Raw genomic sequence first — 14,930 nt, 5'->3', positions numbered from 1 at the left:
AAAGACATCAAAAGTACGTGAATTTGGGACCCAAGACGGCCCAAATTTAAAAATTTGGGCAGTGGAATGAGAATAAAATTCATTATGGAACTGGATTCAGAGTTGGGTCTTCCTACCTCTTTACAGCCTTCCATGTAGTGGAGGATGTCTTGGGTTTGTAGAATGTGTGAGATCTATAAAAATACTTTATTATTTTGAAATGAAAGTTTTAATAAGGATGTTTGTAATTGCATATACTTTATACTCAAATTAGTTTTTTGGGAAAAGTATGTCTCACATGTACTGTTAATTTTTATTTTTCCCCTCTGTTTTCACCATTATGAAGTCCTCTACTTGAAAATATATACTGTGTTGAAGATGAAGCTAACTTTTAGGAATTCATATGAATATGCATTCATGTATCAAATGAAAAATATAACTGGTACATTCACATATTTGTTCACAATTTTATGATTGATATTGAGTTAGATTGAGTTTTTTTTTTTATAGAGAAATGAGAATATTTTAAAAACCCCACTGATACACTAATATATATATATACTGTAGCGAGAAATCGAGAAAATTAGGGCAAAAGCAAGTGGTAATTCCTTGGCGCAAATAAATTTTAGCACTTTCGCTTCTCATTAAATATATACAGTAAAACTCGGTTATAACGAAGTCACGGGGACCACTGAATTTACTTCGCTATATCCGTAATTCGTTAAAAAAAGAAATACGTTATATTTATATAGCTGGGGATCCAAAACAACTTTGTTATAACCGTGAATTCGCTATATCCATGTTCGTACTAAACGGTTTTGTGTATACATAAAATATATAAATGAGATAATTTTTTTCTTTTATCCACGCTGGTATGTTTCAACGCGAAATGTAATAACAACGCGAAATGTAATAAACCTGGATTATTACATTTTGGTTATTCATTTTTTGTCAGAAACGCAAAATGTAATAACGCAAAATGTAAACCTATTTTTAATTATTACATTTTGCGTTATTCATTTTGCGTCGAGTAACGCAAAATGTAATAATGAGCTTTTGCGTTGTTACATTTTGCGTTGTTTTTTTTTCACTAAGACAACCAAAAATAATAAAAAAAAAGTAATAAAACAAAATATTATTTTTTTGATTGGTTTGACAAAAAAGATTATAAAATTCATTCAAAATATGCATATAACCAACATGGGAGACACGCTGTACAAAATATTTAGAACTAAAACAATGAGATCAACGTTAGGGCTTTTACGGACATAAATACTTCAAAATGGATCGTTTTTCTGACTCTGACTTTAGTTATATTGAATACACTGTTCTAAATTATAAAGCCTTCATTTAACTTTGATATATATATTTTTAAAAGTCTTATTAAATTTCTAACCAATAACACAAAATTTATTTAATTACCAAAGATTGACCATAGGTTCATTATTAGCTCTTGATATGCATCTTTGGCATGTGTACATTAGTTAACAAAGTGTATGTGTGTGTCAAGCGAGGAAGGGAGGGATAGAATGGAGTGTTTACTTAGTATGTTTATCATTGTATTACTATGGGCATGCAGAAACAATCCATTTTATTATTGGATGCAGAAGGGGGGGGGGATTTTGGATGTCTGCAATGCTGGTGATTTGCATGGAACAGTATGGAATCACAATTGTCAATAAACCCCTTCGGATATATATTTACACCTGTCAGTACTAATAAACAGGTTTTCTTTTAGATTCGTTGCATTTGTTTATATATAAAAAAAACAAAACAAAAAGAAAAGTACACTGGTCAATATCACCAACAATCCCATCTACACACGCGCGTTTCTAATTTGCAACGTACACCTATTATTTGAATACATTTATTAAACTAATTTTAAATACATTCAGATTATTAAATCAAAATAAAATAAGAAATTCATTAACTGTAAGATATTGCTCATATGATCAGTTTTTTTTTTTCTTTTGTTTTATTTCCTCTTCATCGGCCATTATTCTATAATTAAATATTGTACTCAATCTGGCTGACCAAAGAGTGTGTTATTACATTTTGCGTTCTTGTTTTTGGCTTAATCTCGACGCAAAATGTAACAACGCAAAATGTAATAATCCAATAATCGTGTTATTACATATTGCGTTATTACATATTGCGTTGATCTCGCCGCAAAATTTCGCGTTGTAACACTGGTATTTGATTTGAGGTCACTCATTGACAAGCAAGCAAACACAATAGCACTCTTTTACATAAGTAAACATTTGTCAACTTTTACATGTTGTTGCACATGATAAGTATTGGGTTACAACTAACAATAGTTATACGCCCGTCTTAAGACGGGACGTATTATGTTATAGGCTTCGTGTCCATCCGTCTGTCCGTCTGTCTGTTAGCTTTTTTGTTTCCGGCTCATAACTTAATACTATTAGGCCTAGGATTATCAAATTTTGTCTTTTAATGCATCTTGGGTAGAAGGTGTGTCGCGCACAAAAAGTAGGTCGCTCTGACCTTTTATTAGAGGTTATAGCCAAATATGGAAAATTCTTTCCAGTCCATAACTAGAAAACTATAAGACTTACAATCATCAAACTGGGCCAGTTTATGCATCTTAGGTAGAAGGTGTGTCACGACCTATTTCAAGGTCACTGTGACCTTTGATTTAAATAAAATTTAAAAAAAAAAGTTTTTACCGTTCATTTACACATCCCAAATAATGTAAAGTATTGCACTGTCCTTATAAAAGAAGTGTTAAATCAAGAAAATACTTATTTTTTTAAGCATATACTTGACAGCAATCTATAACAAATATTATGTATGTTAGAGAAATCCTACCTCTCCCATGAGTGTAATTATCAAGCATTGGTCAAGACTCAAGAAGAATTTTGATAACAGAAAATTGCATGTCAAATTAGAGAGAAATTAATGAGTTTTGAGTGTGAGGAACTCGCTGATAGCTAGAGCATGGTGTTCTATATCCCTTGAGTATTGGGCACATGGGTGAGCCTGTTGGATTAAAAATTGCTCTTGTTGGCCATCACAGTTGGCTAGCCTAAGTTTTAAAATGAATTTGATGAAAAGTAATTAAAACTAATTTGATATTGCATAGTAGACTAATCTTATATTATATAAAATTGTTAATTTATAAAAACTAATTTTATGGGATGGGATGGAATCAGCACGTCCATATGAATTTTATATTAAAACCTGTCAGACATTGGATCTCAACCAAAAAAAAAAAATCTTTAAGTATTTTATGTTTTTAAAAAAAATTATGGTAGATAGTGCAGACACATTCATCTATTGGTATTAATTAGTAGACAAGCATCCAGTTAAAGATTATTCAATTTATAGCATTGTACTTTGTTCTTTGATATTGTTTAATATGATGGGCATTTGTCTAACGCAAGCAGCATAGAAATCTATTAATGATGTAATATTTATTATGATTAATGCCTATATCACAGGGAATGGATAAATATTTGAAGGAACGGAAAAATCATGGAAATCTTAGAATCAAGGTTGACGTGATTTTCTTGCACACTAAACTTTTAAAAGAAAATTGTATTTTTTTGACTGGCGTATCATGCTGTGCGCGGCACTTTATTTAATTCATATTTTGGCAAAACTTTTTGATCAATCCCCTACAGTGCGACTGTGTACAAAAGTACAGCAACCCTACAACATAACGTAATTGTGCATTCAAGTTTACATGTACTTCTGGGAATGCACACACACACAAAAAAATATTTAGAAATTCGTTAGCATACAATAAATTTAAGCGTTTGGTGGCTTTTGTGCCAATGGCTCTAAAATTAGTAGTGCACCATATATTCTAGTTTTACAGCATATAAATATTTTAGCTCATCTTATAATCGCATCAATGAAGATAAGTGTATACTCTGATAATAAATTAAGAAAAACTCTTTTTGCAGAGAAGATGTGGAAAACCTTATATTGCAATCTTAATCCACATGAAAGGGAAAAAGTAGGTTTAAAGGAAATAACCAAGGGAGACAGTGTGACTAAACATCTGCCTGAAACAGGACCATGGTCTGTTTCCGAAATGCTTAAGCCCTTGGATAAATCTAGAAGAGGTAATATTATATTTAGTGACATTATTCTAACTTTGACTGAAGGTTGCACAACAGTATTAAATTCTGCTGTATATTCTTTCCAAAAGTGTGCAACTTTGAGTAGATGGTATTTATTGAAATGAAGGATATGGAGAAACGGACAGTATTCATTATCAAAGTCCATAAAACAATACAAAATAGGTGTAGACCAAATATGGACCTACAAAACATTAGAGGTGGGATCAGGTGCTATGGAGGAGTAAGCATCCCCTGCCGACTGGTAACACCAAAACTGCGTGCTCCTTGTCTAGTCATGATCGTGAAATAATGGAAAAATCTGTTGGCAATTCAGTGTAAAAAATTTGAGTAATAACAATTTGAAAACAAACTTCTGAGAAGTTTCGTGTCCTTCGGATGAGACCTTAAAACTGAGGCTCCGTGTCAGCGGCAGGCGTTGGCACAATAAATATCCCTCACTGTTCAATGGCCCTGAGTGCCGAGTAAAGGTAAAAAATCTGAAGCCCCTCACCGGCATACGGTGATGTATCCATATGAGTGAAAAATTCTCGAAAGGGACGTAAAACAATAATTATACAATCAATCTGAGAAGTTTCCTTTTCAGATCTTTAAAACAATTATAAAGATTTAGGTATCGAAAACTTTATAGCCATCAAGCAAGGCAAGGCACACAAGTTTGTCGAAGTTGAGCAGGTGCTTGAAAATCACTCCCCACTCAAATATAGTATATAGTATAGAAAAATCAACACGCCCTAAATTATAATGATTCTGGTCAATACAGGAAGTTTATATATTGTTTTTCATCTCATAGAATAATTCAGCTCCAGTCTAGTGTCAAAATATACCAATGGGAAGGGGAAATTTAAGAATTATTTTGCAGAGCTCCAGATAAGGTGCGTATTTTGCAGAAATACGCATTGATTTTCACAAAATACGCATTGAAAATTAAAACGGTGTACAATTACGCATTAGCAATCGTAGATAAGCATTACACCACGAAAGTACTGCGTACAACAGGTTGAAGAATACAGGTAGGACTTACTTATGATTTGAATTGAGGTTAACTCAGTGTTTGATTTTTCTCAAAACGAAGTACAGACCTAAAAGCCTTTTAGTGACCAGGAATATTCTAGTAATGGTGACGACGATCTCCAATTAGGGAGGAAGAATCAGAGATTTAGATTTAAATCAATTTCTATAAATAGAAAGACTTTGCACTAGGCATAACTTTTATATTGACTTAACGAAAATTCTTTTATCTCGGTTTAATCTTGATACTACATCTTAAAGTTAAATGAAAGAAGAGTTTTCTGTGTCTCTGACTCATGGTAGCTGCAGAACTGTGGCTCTCTGCTTGAGAAAATCCAGACAGATAAAGCAGAGAGCTACAGATCCAAGCATTGTAAAAACCTTTGATTTATGCCGCCGATTTTTTGTCGCTACTTTAGATATTATTTTTTGTAGGTTAATTTTCCTCTGGCTTTTCGAATGGTATCTTATAATTAAACATATATCTAACTCTTATTTTCGATACTTTAATTACCTATTAATGATCCGAAACAGTCCTGTATATAGTTTTGATATGTCGGTTTAAAAAAGTCCAATTTTGAGGCCCATAACCAAAAACAGCCTTTTGTTAGCGTTGAAACACGTGAATTGTGAGTAAATTATGAGGAATTGGAGTTATATGTATGAGGTATGATTGATCATTAAATACTATTTCTAAAGCTGGGGAAAGTATAAAATAAAAGAGATAACACCTGAAGTTAGCGACAAAAAATCGGCGGAGTAAATGGAAAGTTTTTACAACGCTTTATCTGTTCAGCAGCTAACTCTATGGTACCTTGACCTACTGCTAAATCTGCCTTGTAAAAAGAATGCTTCATAAATTTTAACAAAAAGTCTTGTTGGTATTTACAAAATTTATTTAAATAAATTTATGAACTGACCTTTGTAGTTTTTCCCTCTTCAAAAACACATATATTTCGATTACAAGCTCAAATCAAAACAAAGGTCAAAACATTAATTTATTTTTAAACAAAATACATATCTGTACTCTTCAATCATTTTGCCGAAAATCAAAATCTGCATTGATTTCAAAATCAGGGAGTAAATACACTTTGGGGTAAAAAATTATCTGGAGCTCGCATTTTGCATCAGCCATGATTTGACCTGAATCTCAAGTAGGCTTGGGGTCAATTACTTTGAAATGTAATTAATGACTTTCAAATGCATTGATAATTTTGTCAATTACTTGCAATTACAATTACATTGATTTTTTTCAAATATAATTAATTACTTTCAATTACTTTGACAAATGTAATTAAATACATTTTAATTACTTCGAGTTTTATTTTAATAAAAAAAAAATAAAGATTTTTTTTAAATAAAATTTTTTCTATAGCGATCGAATTCGAACTTTCATTCAGTGTTTTTGTTCTTGGGTATGATGGGGTTTTACACCGTAAAATTAGACCTTTACCTTATAATGAGTGTGACACACTGTTAAACAAATAAAACATTATGAGACAATTAATTATTGTACAAACACAAGCCCATGCTACATCAGTATGGTGTATGGCAAAATCTTTTATGTTACTTTTTCAAACCCATTTTTTTGAAGGAAATAAATAATATCTATCACAATTCCATTCATTATTTTCTATCTTAAAATGAACAGAATAGAGGTAAATCAAAAAGGGGATGTAGTTAGTCTAATTGCTGTAAAACAAATTAACTATCTAAACAATCATTGTTATTTGCAAGTGGGAATAGGGAGAACTGGGGTTTTTTTAAAAAATGGGAATAAGTAAATACCCACCAGTATAAAACTATGTATCGTGAAGCCCTTTTTTAAATATAAACTTTCATTTTGAAAAAAAGTAATTGAAAAGTAATTGAAAATACATGATCTTTTTTGAAATGTATTTAAAACATTAATTACTTGTAATTGAAGGCTCGCTCAAATACAAAATACTTCCAATTACTTTGAAAAATGTAATTAACTAGAGCCGAGCTCGTTGCAAAGCAACGAGTAGGTTTCCCGTTGGAGCTGTGGACAGGAAGTACAGACCTTGGGTCAAGGTTACTGCACTTTCTAATGTGAACAACCTTTCTTCTCAGTATGAGCGTCCAGTGAATCTTAATTACAAAGTTATACTTAAACATTTTTTTCTTGTCAGTGACCTTGATTTGCCAAAAAGTCCTTTTTTTGGGGTCTACACAACCTCCAATCATAAGTAATCTATGTTTCAAGAGCCTCCAATGATTTTCACTTACTAGTTCATAGCGTGGAAAAGAAAAGATTTCTTCTGTCAGTGACCTTGATTTTAACAGAATAACCTTGGCTCTTTGTCAAGACAAACCCTCAATCTGAAACAACTTTTAGAAATCCATAACCCTGACAGGAGTTTTACAATTTTTCTGTCTTTGGGCCCCTAAATTTGTTAAAATGACCAATTTTAAGTCATCTGAAAACCAGCGGACTATAAGAATTTGTATCAAGTATGGACTTAAACAAATATAGTCAGAATAAAAAAAAAACTGTTTTCTGAGTCAAAATCGAAAAAAAAAAACCTTTTTTGTCACAAGCAATCTCTGTATCAATAATTAATTTTTCGATTACATATAAATGAATGCAACAAAACATTAATTCTTTCTCCAGTGACCTTGAATTTGCCGTACTATTGCCTTGAATAAATACAATGACACATCCTAACATTGAAATCTTTTTATCGAGTACAAGCTTCTGGTTTCTTTATGTTATAGCCTGACCTTCTGGGAAAGACTTGAAAGGGCAGACGACTATGGACATTAAACAGGCCTTTTAAATTTCCCAAATTCCATCCACACTACCCCCCCCCCCCAAAAAAAAAATATAATACACAAACACTTTGCAAGGGAAAACTCTAGTCATGATCTGAAAAAAGTAATCTTTTTTATATAGGAAGCTTTCATAAATATGGTTTCTCATTCTTGCCCTGAAGTTCGTAAGAATAATACTTAATAAAACGACCCCTTCTTTTTTTTTACTAACCGTTTTCTTCATTGTTTTATTTTTTTCTCCCAAGGCCGCCCGCATAGCGCAGTGATTAGAGCGTCTGTTTATGGTAGCGAAGTAAGGAGTTGATCCTTACGTCGGGGTTCGAATCCCACTGTGGGACGTGGGAGTCCTTCCGATGAGACCGTATAAAACAAGGTCCTGTGTCGCTTTAGGTGCTGGCAAAAAAAAGATCCCTTCCTGCTCAAAGGCCCTAAGTGCCGATTATGAGACAATTAATGTTTAACTATGGTGCTGGTTATGATTTTAACATTTTAAAATTTAGGTCATAAAAGTGTGTAATTACATGATAAGTTTGTGATATTCAGTAGCTGCAGATTGTTGTACATGTATACACGTTCTTAAATTTTCGATTCCGTACATTACAAATACATCCTTTAATACTACTTACATGTACATTGTATAACCTGCTACTAATTTTTAAAATCACGGAACAAAATTAAAATGTTAGCACACTATACTAATCATTTAAAGGTTTTGAATAAATGATAAAACAAATAAAATTCATTGCTTTAAAATCTTGAATTTTTTTTTCAACTTGACTATTCAACGTGTAATATAAATAGGCATTATGCAGCACAGAAGTCACTTATGAAGTTTAAACGTGCCGGAGATACTTATCGATGTTTATCCATTTCATTGAGTAAAATTCTGAATAGATCCTTATGATTCGGAAGATTTTCTTTAAAATTTAAAACTGAAATAGCCATGGTAAAAATCTGTGATGAACAAAAATGTGTTTGGGAAAATTTGTGTTGAAAACGGATTTATTTGTGTGTTAAAAACGCAAATTAAGCTGGTGCATTTAAATCAATATTGGTTGAAGTAAAGTAACCGCAGATTGCCAGTCCTTACGCTATGAATCGTCAAAACGAAAGTAAAATTGCACATTTAGCTAACGTACTATAAAAATTGAAGACTGATTAATGTACATGTAAAATAAATCCCCCAGCGTTTAGTTCTAAAGTCAAACCTAAGATTTTTTAAAAAATTTTTTAAAAGTTTTATTTACTTACAGAAAATAATGTTTTCCGAAATTTTTAAAAATAAGATTTAACATTCGACCACGCTGTGTAAATTAATGTCAACAAGCGAGGGAAAAGAATGGTTGGTCGCGTAATTGTAAACAAACACAAAACCAAGATAGCTGTTTCAGATAAACATGTATCACGATCAAATTTAAACAAGATAAGCCAACATATTATATTATATGAACATATTAATCTAAAATATCCGACAATAAAAATTTTCCATTAATTGTGAAATGGTTTTAATACACAATCATTTTGCCTATGACTGCGGGGTTAAAGGTTCGCCGCGGGGTGTCGCTTTAGATTTTCTTGGACGCGTGTAATCGCTAGATTACGCAATGGTCAACACACTTAAAATCTGAATTCCAGGTGAATGTAGAATAGCGCAGTCAATAATTTTTGTATTATTTGACTCTTTGAAAGTTCTTTTAATGAGATCCGGGCGTGTATGGTTTTCGTTCATATTGTTTGTTTCTAACGGGAAAAAATACTCGTGCTTTTTTCTAAACCTCTTTCTCTTGGAAAGATCTTGATTAATAAAGGAAAATGATGCCATTGAATACTCTGAACGGGAACCAAAGAACACGTTTAGAACCTAATTAAATAAGAGATATGATACAGCATTGTAAAAAATTTATTACTTACGGCAAATTTACTTCAATTCTGCGCATAAAGACTACAGAGTTTTCCTTCAATAGCAAGATGAGAACTGTTAGCTTTCTTTCCTATAATACGTAAGACTCAAACAAAATAATATTTTCATAGGACAGAGATAGTATTAAGATACAATTTTTATATATTAAAAAAATGAATTTAACCATTCTGTGTTTTTATTTGTGATAGCTGTGGGTGCTGGATTACCTGCCGATTGGTTCCCAGTGACCACTTTGCCCCGCGCTATCGAGGGAGGCGTGTCAAACAAGGTGAATGTAATCGGAAAAACGCTACCTGTTTACCTTGCCTGCTTATGCAATATTCCCGGCATAATCGAACAAAACAGCATTTTCATCAGATCAAAAAGGTGTAAAAGAACAATTTTGTTCGTAAGATCTAGATCGAAATATTTACCGTTTTTGAGTTATAAAGCAAAAACTTTCAAGTTTCATAGAGCCCTAATTATAGGGGCCAGCCCCTTTTTAATATTATTAGATGAAAGCCCTTGCAATTATGCACAACTTTTGTTCATTATGTCTTAAAAAAATATTTTTAGTTTTCAAGATAAAAAGGAAAATATGTGTAAATTTTCGTTCTTTTAGGCGTTCTAATTTTTGACCCCTATATGGCGCCATTGTTAATACAGAAATCGAAAAACAAAAACCGATGTGCACAACTTCAATCCTTCTGTTACCTAAAATCATTAAAAATTCTGCTTCAGCTTTTGTGGTCTCTGAGCCTTTATCCGGAAACCAAAGCCTATAAATTTTCGTTTAAAGGGAAATAACTCAAAAACCCGGGAAATGACTTTTTGAAATTTTAGTCAGCATTCTGGTAGAGTTTATAAACGTCTATAACGTCTAAAATTTGAGCGAAATCCGTTGAGAAATGAGTGAGATATAACCTCAAAGTTGCGGTCTAGGAAGTAGAAGAAAAAAAAAAAATAATAATCTTTACCATCAGAATCAGAGAAGGTCTTCCGTTGGAAACGGAAGACCTTAATTACACTCAGTTACAATTACTTTATTCAATTACCCCATCCCTGTCTCAAGTGTTGTGACATGAGTTTTATTGTTTGATTGCATTTTGTTGCTATTTGATACCAATGCATTATGTGAAATCTTGATAAATTAGATATTCATACAATTTTTATTTTCAATTAAGATATCTAATTTATAAATGGGAAAAAAACAAGGAAAAGCTTAACTAAAAAAACAGGTTGATTTGCAATTGTGTGAACTAACCAGATTTAGTTTATTTCAGAACGCCTTAATTACATTGCAAAGAAGATGTTTACTGATGTTGTGTGTCTATATTTTGACTATGTTGATGAGGAGTCACAGCTGTCACCTATTAAGGTAGCATATGACATAACATTTGTTGCACGGAGCCGTGATCATGATTTTGTGATCATGGAACTCGCAAAAGACAGTCATTGTCCATTTCCAGAAAAGATGTGGTTACAAAAGTATTATATCCGCAACCAAAGCCAAAAAATCATTTTAGTAGGGCATCCAAACGGGAATGTTGCAAAGTGTGATGAGTACAAGATTATCGATGAGGATGATTTTAAAGAATGGAAGTCAAACAACATAACTCATTTCAAGGAGCAAGATTTTAATGATGACGTCATAGACAGTATGAGAGCCTTCAGTGCTCAGAAAAGAAAATATTTTTCCATGCTACATATAACATGGGAAAAGGCTGTTCTGGAGGGCCAAATTAATAGTAGTCTGAACCCAAAGGTTATTGGTTTTTACCAAAGTGGGCTGCCTGTTGCTTTGTATAATAATTACAGATGCGAAGATGCTGAGAAAATCAAGGAAAATAAGCCAGATGCATTCATTGAAATGGGATTATCAACGGAAGTTATTGCAGAGGTTTTGAGTACTGATGAAAAATTCTCATACCTATTGGAAGATATTTTTTGAATTGACATTTATCTGAAGAAAAATTTGAAAGTCTAGAGAACATGAGCATATGGTCATTTGTTGTGTATTATATGTATTTCTATATAACAAACTTCCAGATAAATGTGTTCAGTAAGTATAAGAATTGGTGAAGAAAGACAAATCTATGTGCAACGAAAGACATGTACAATTGCCATTCAAAGCCCTGTTTGCCCTTCAATATTCTAGTACTTGTTTCATTTCTGTTTATGGAAGTCTGTTTTCACTCTTTCTGTACAATATTATATTTCTCCCTTTTTTCTGATTATCTGTCTTGTAGCATAAATGTAGATCTGTCATAATGTGCTTGTTTTTACTTAATTAATTTATTCTGTATAGGAATATTCCATTGCTGATATGTATCATACTTTATTACACTTATACATGTATTCTGACATTATCATGCACATACTTTAAAAAGTCGAATGTATATGGATAAGCATAAAATTCACTAGTTTTTCCATTATCATTTTCCTTTTATGATATATAACAAACAATATCGGTGCATTGATAAAGAATGTTACAATGTAAGTAATTGGATGAAATTGGTACCGATGTATTTATGTGTTCAACTTAGTCTTTGATGATGTCACAGAAATGCTTGTAAATTATGACGGTATGAAAGATACCAATATGCCAAAATCTGCTTATAGTTAATGTTGAAAGATGGTTAAAACACATGAAGATTTCATTTAAAGTGTGTTTATAGATGTGGTTATGTGGTTACACTTAAAGTGATAATAATTTCTGTATAACCTTGGAGAGGTTTTTAAAGTTATTAAAGGTGTAAAAGGTATAACTTTTACCTGTTTTGTTTCTGGACTTTTCTTAAGTCGGGGTCTAGAATTACGCTTTCCCGTTGCCCGGGGTGAGTAAAAATTCGTACGGGAAAGTACGATCGCGGGTCATGCTCACCCGCTCGGGAAAGTAAAAATAAATGACAGTAGACACTTATGTTGTTGAAAGTTGTTCTTTTCACAAGTTTTGATTGAAAATTGATTTGAATTTACTTAGCTAGTAAGTTGTGTGAATCGGTATGAAGCGTTTCCCGTCAAATTCATGTACATTATCACTACCGGAAATACTTGTTTGCTGTATAAATGAAAAACCGAAAACGGTACACTTTCTATTTCCCAGGAATAATTGAATGTGATTTGAGGGATATACCTCTTGAAATTTTAATGATTAAGGTTAGAATGAACGAAATAAATGTTTTAATCCACTGAACAATAATTTTTACTTTGAAAGTACAATTCAATATAGCATACAGTGTATTTAATATATCTATATCAAAAATACAATGCAATATAGCATATTTATATTTGTAGTATATCAGAGACATAAATAGCATAAATAATTTAATTTGAGGAAAATATTCACATATTTGAACCATGTTGAAAATGCTAGCCTGTAAATGCCAGAATATATAAACATAACATCAATAAATCTTAAAACTTGATTGTTTCATGTTTTTGTTGGGCAAGTGAATTTTTAGGCGGCAAGTGAAATTTATTCTGATTTACTTGCCCTTGGGCAAGTGAGTTATAATAAAAAAAATTCTAGACCCCTGTAAGTTATTGAAGTTTTGTATTAATTGAATCACTCTGCTGCCATAAACTTTTGCATGTTTTGGGGGAAATATTTAGAGAGTCGCATCCCGGAAGACGAAAAACATTGATAGTTGATTTTTCTAGATTAATGTTTATATTCATTCTTATTTTGAGTGTGGTATGTGGAGTTATGATATAATTTTTTTTTATCTCGTTCTATTTCATGTTTCCTTATCTTTTAGCATAGAATTATTTTTTAACATTGTTTTGCTTTCAAGTAAGGTTCACTTTTGCCTTATTTGGCCCTTGAATTTCTGAAAAACTGAAACAACATAGTTTTGGTTAACAATGCATTGAATAATCCCTTATATTTGGTGATTGCGTATCTATCAAAAATGACGTAATTTTCTGGCTAGTCAATGCATTATGACGTCACGAAATGCGTCAGTTTCCACATATTCTGAAAAAGTCATAAAATCGGCCAAATTTTAAAGCTATTTTTCGATATTTAATATAGAGCGCAACCTCTGATCTAAAAATGCAACTAGTAAATGATAGAACTGTGTCTGAGGTTTAAAAGACATGTTTTATTTTTTAGACCAGAGGGTGGTGTTATTTTATTTTTCTTCACTAAAAATAGACAATAACCTGTTTACAATTAACAATTCAAGAACATTGCAATTTCATTTAATTTTACCTTATAGAATGAAAAATAATTCTATCTGACTGAACCAGTTTAAGTTTTTCGGTTATCTCTGAAAAATTATCCATTTTACATTAGTTTTATGTTTCCCATCAGTTTAGAACTTATTCATATGAATGAATTTTATGTACTGATTTGAATGACTTGAAAATAAACCTTTTTAGATGGAATGGTGTTTTATTAAGGTCTTCCGTTTCCAATGGAAGATCGAACTGATTCTGTTGGTAAAGATTATTATTCTTTTTTTCTTCCTGTTTTCTGACACTCGCAACTTTGAGGCCTCATATCTCTGTACCTATTTCTAACGGATTTCGTCTAAATTTTCAAGAGGTTAGGAACGTTCTCATAAACTCTATCAGAATGCTGACTAAAATTTCAAAAAGTCACTTCCGGTTTTGAGTTATTTCCCTTTAAACGAAAATTTATAGGCTTTCGTTTCCAGACAAAGGCTCAGAGACGGCTAAAGCTGGAGCAGAAATTCTACTGATTTTAGATAATAGAAGGATTGAAGTTGTGCACATCGGTTTTTGTTTTTCGATTTCTTATTCAAAATGGCGCTATATAGGGGTCCAAAATTAGAACGCTTAAAAGAATCAAAAATTACTCATATTTTTGCTTTTTATCATCTTTAAACTAAAAATATTTTGTCAAAATATATAGAACATCATTTGTGCAGAATTAGAAGATCTTTCAAATGATATGTTGAAAAAAGGGCTGACCCCTAAATTAAGGGATCTAGAGGGGCCAAAAGTTTTTTTCCAGATATCTCAAAAAGTATTGAGAATTTGTTATATCAAAGATGCAAAGTTGTTGAAAATGTCAAGCTTAATCTAATGGAGTCGTCAAAATGCGTCCAGCGTCGTAATTTCCGAAACCGGAAGTAGTCGGAAAACGCGTATTTTTGTCGTTTTTG

At 32.0% G+C, this 14,930-nt stretch overlaps 1 protein-coding gene across 1 annotated transcript; it reads left to right on the top strand.

Annotated features, from left to right (window-relative positions):
- Positions 1–79: 79 nt before the first annotated feature.
- On the top strand, positions 80–11,746 carry LOC134258886 (uncharacterized). The gene is made up of 3 exons (XM_062741476.1): positions 80–153; positions 3,912–4,073; positions 11,079–11,746. Exons 2-3 carry the CDS (start codon positions 3,917–3,919, stop codon positions 11,744–11,746), a joined length of 825 nt encoding a protein of 274 aa, XP_062597460.1. The 5' UTR covers positions 80–153; positions 3,912–3,916.
- The last annotated feature ends 3,184 nt before the right edge of the window (positions 11,747–14,930 follow it).

The sequence above is a fragment of the Saccostrea cucullata genome, unplaced genomic scaffold, assembly GCF_032062105.1.
Source record: "Saccostrea cucullata isolate Sc308-1 unplaced genomic scaffold, CSIRO_AGI_Scuc_v1 ctg12862, whole genome shotgun sequence".
Lineage (NCBI taxonomy): Eukaryota > Metazoa > Mollusca > Bivalvia > Ostreida > Ostreidae > Saccostrea > Saccostrea cuccullata.
Note: the sequence above shows the minus strand (reverse complement) of the source record. Positions and strands in the feature narration are given on the sequence as shown.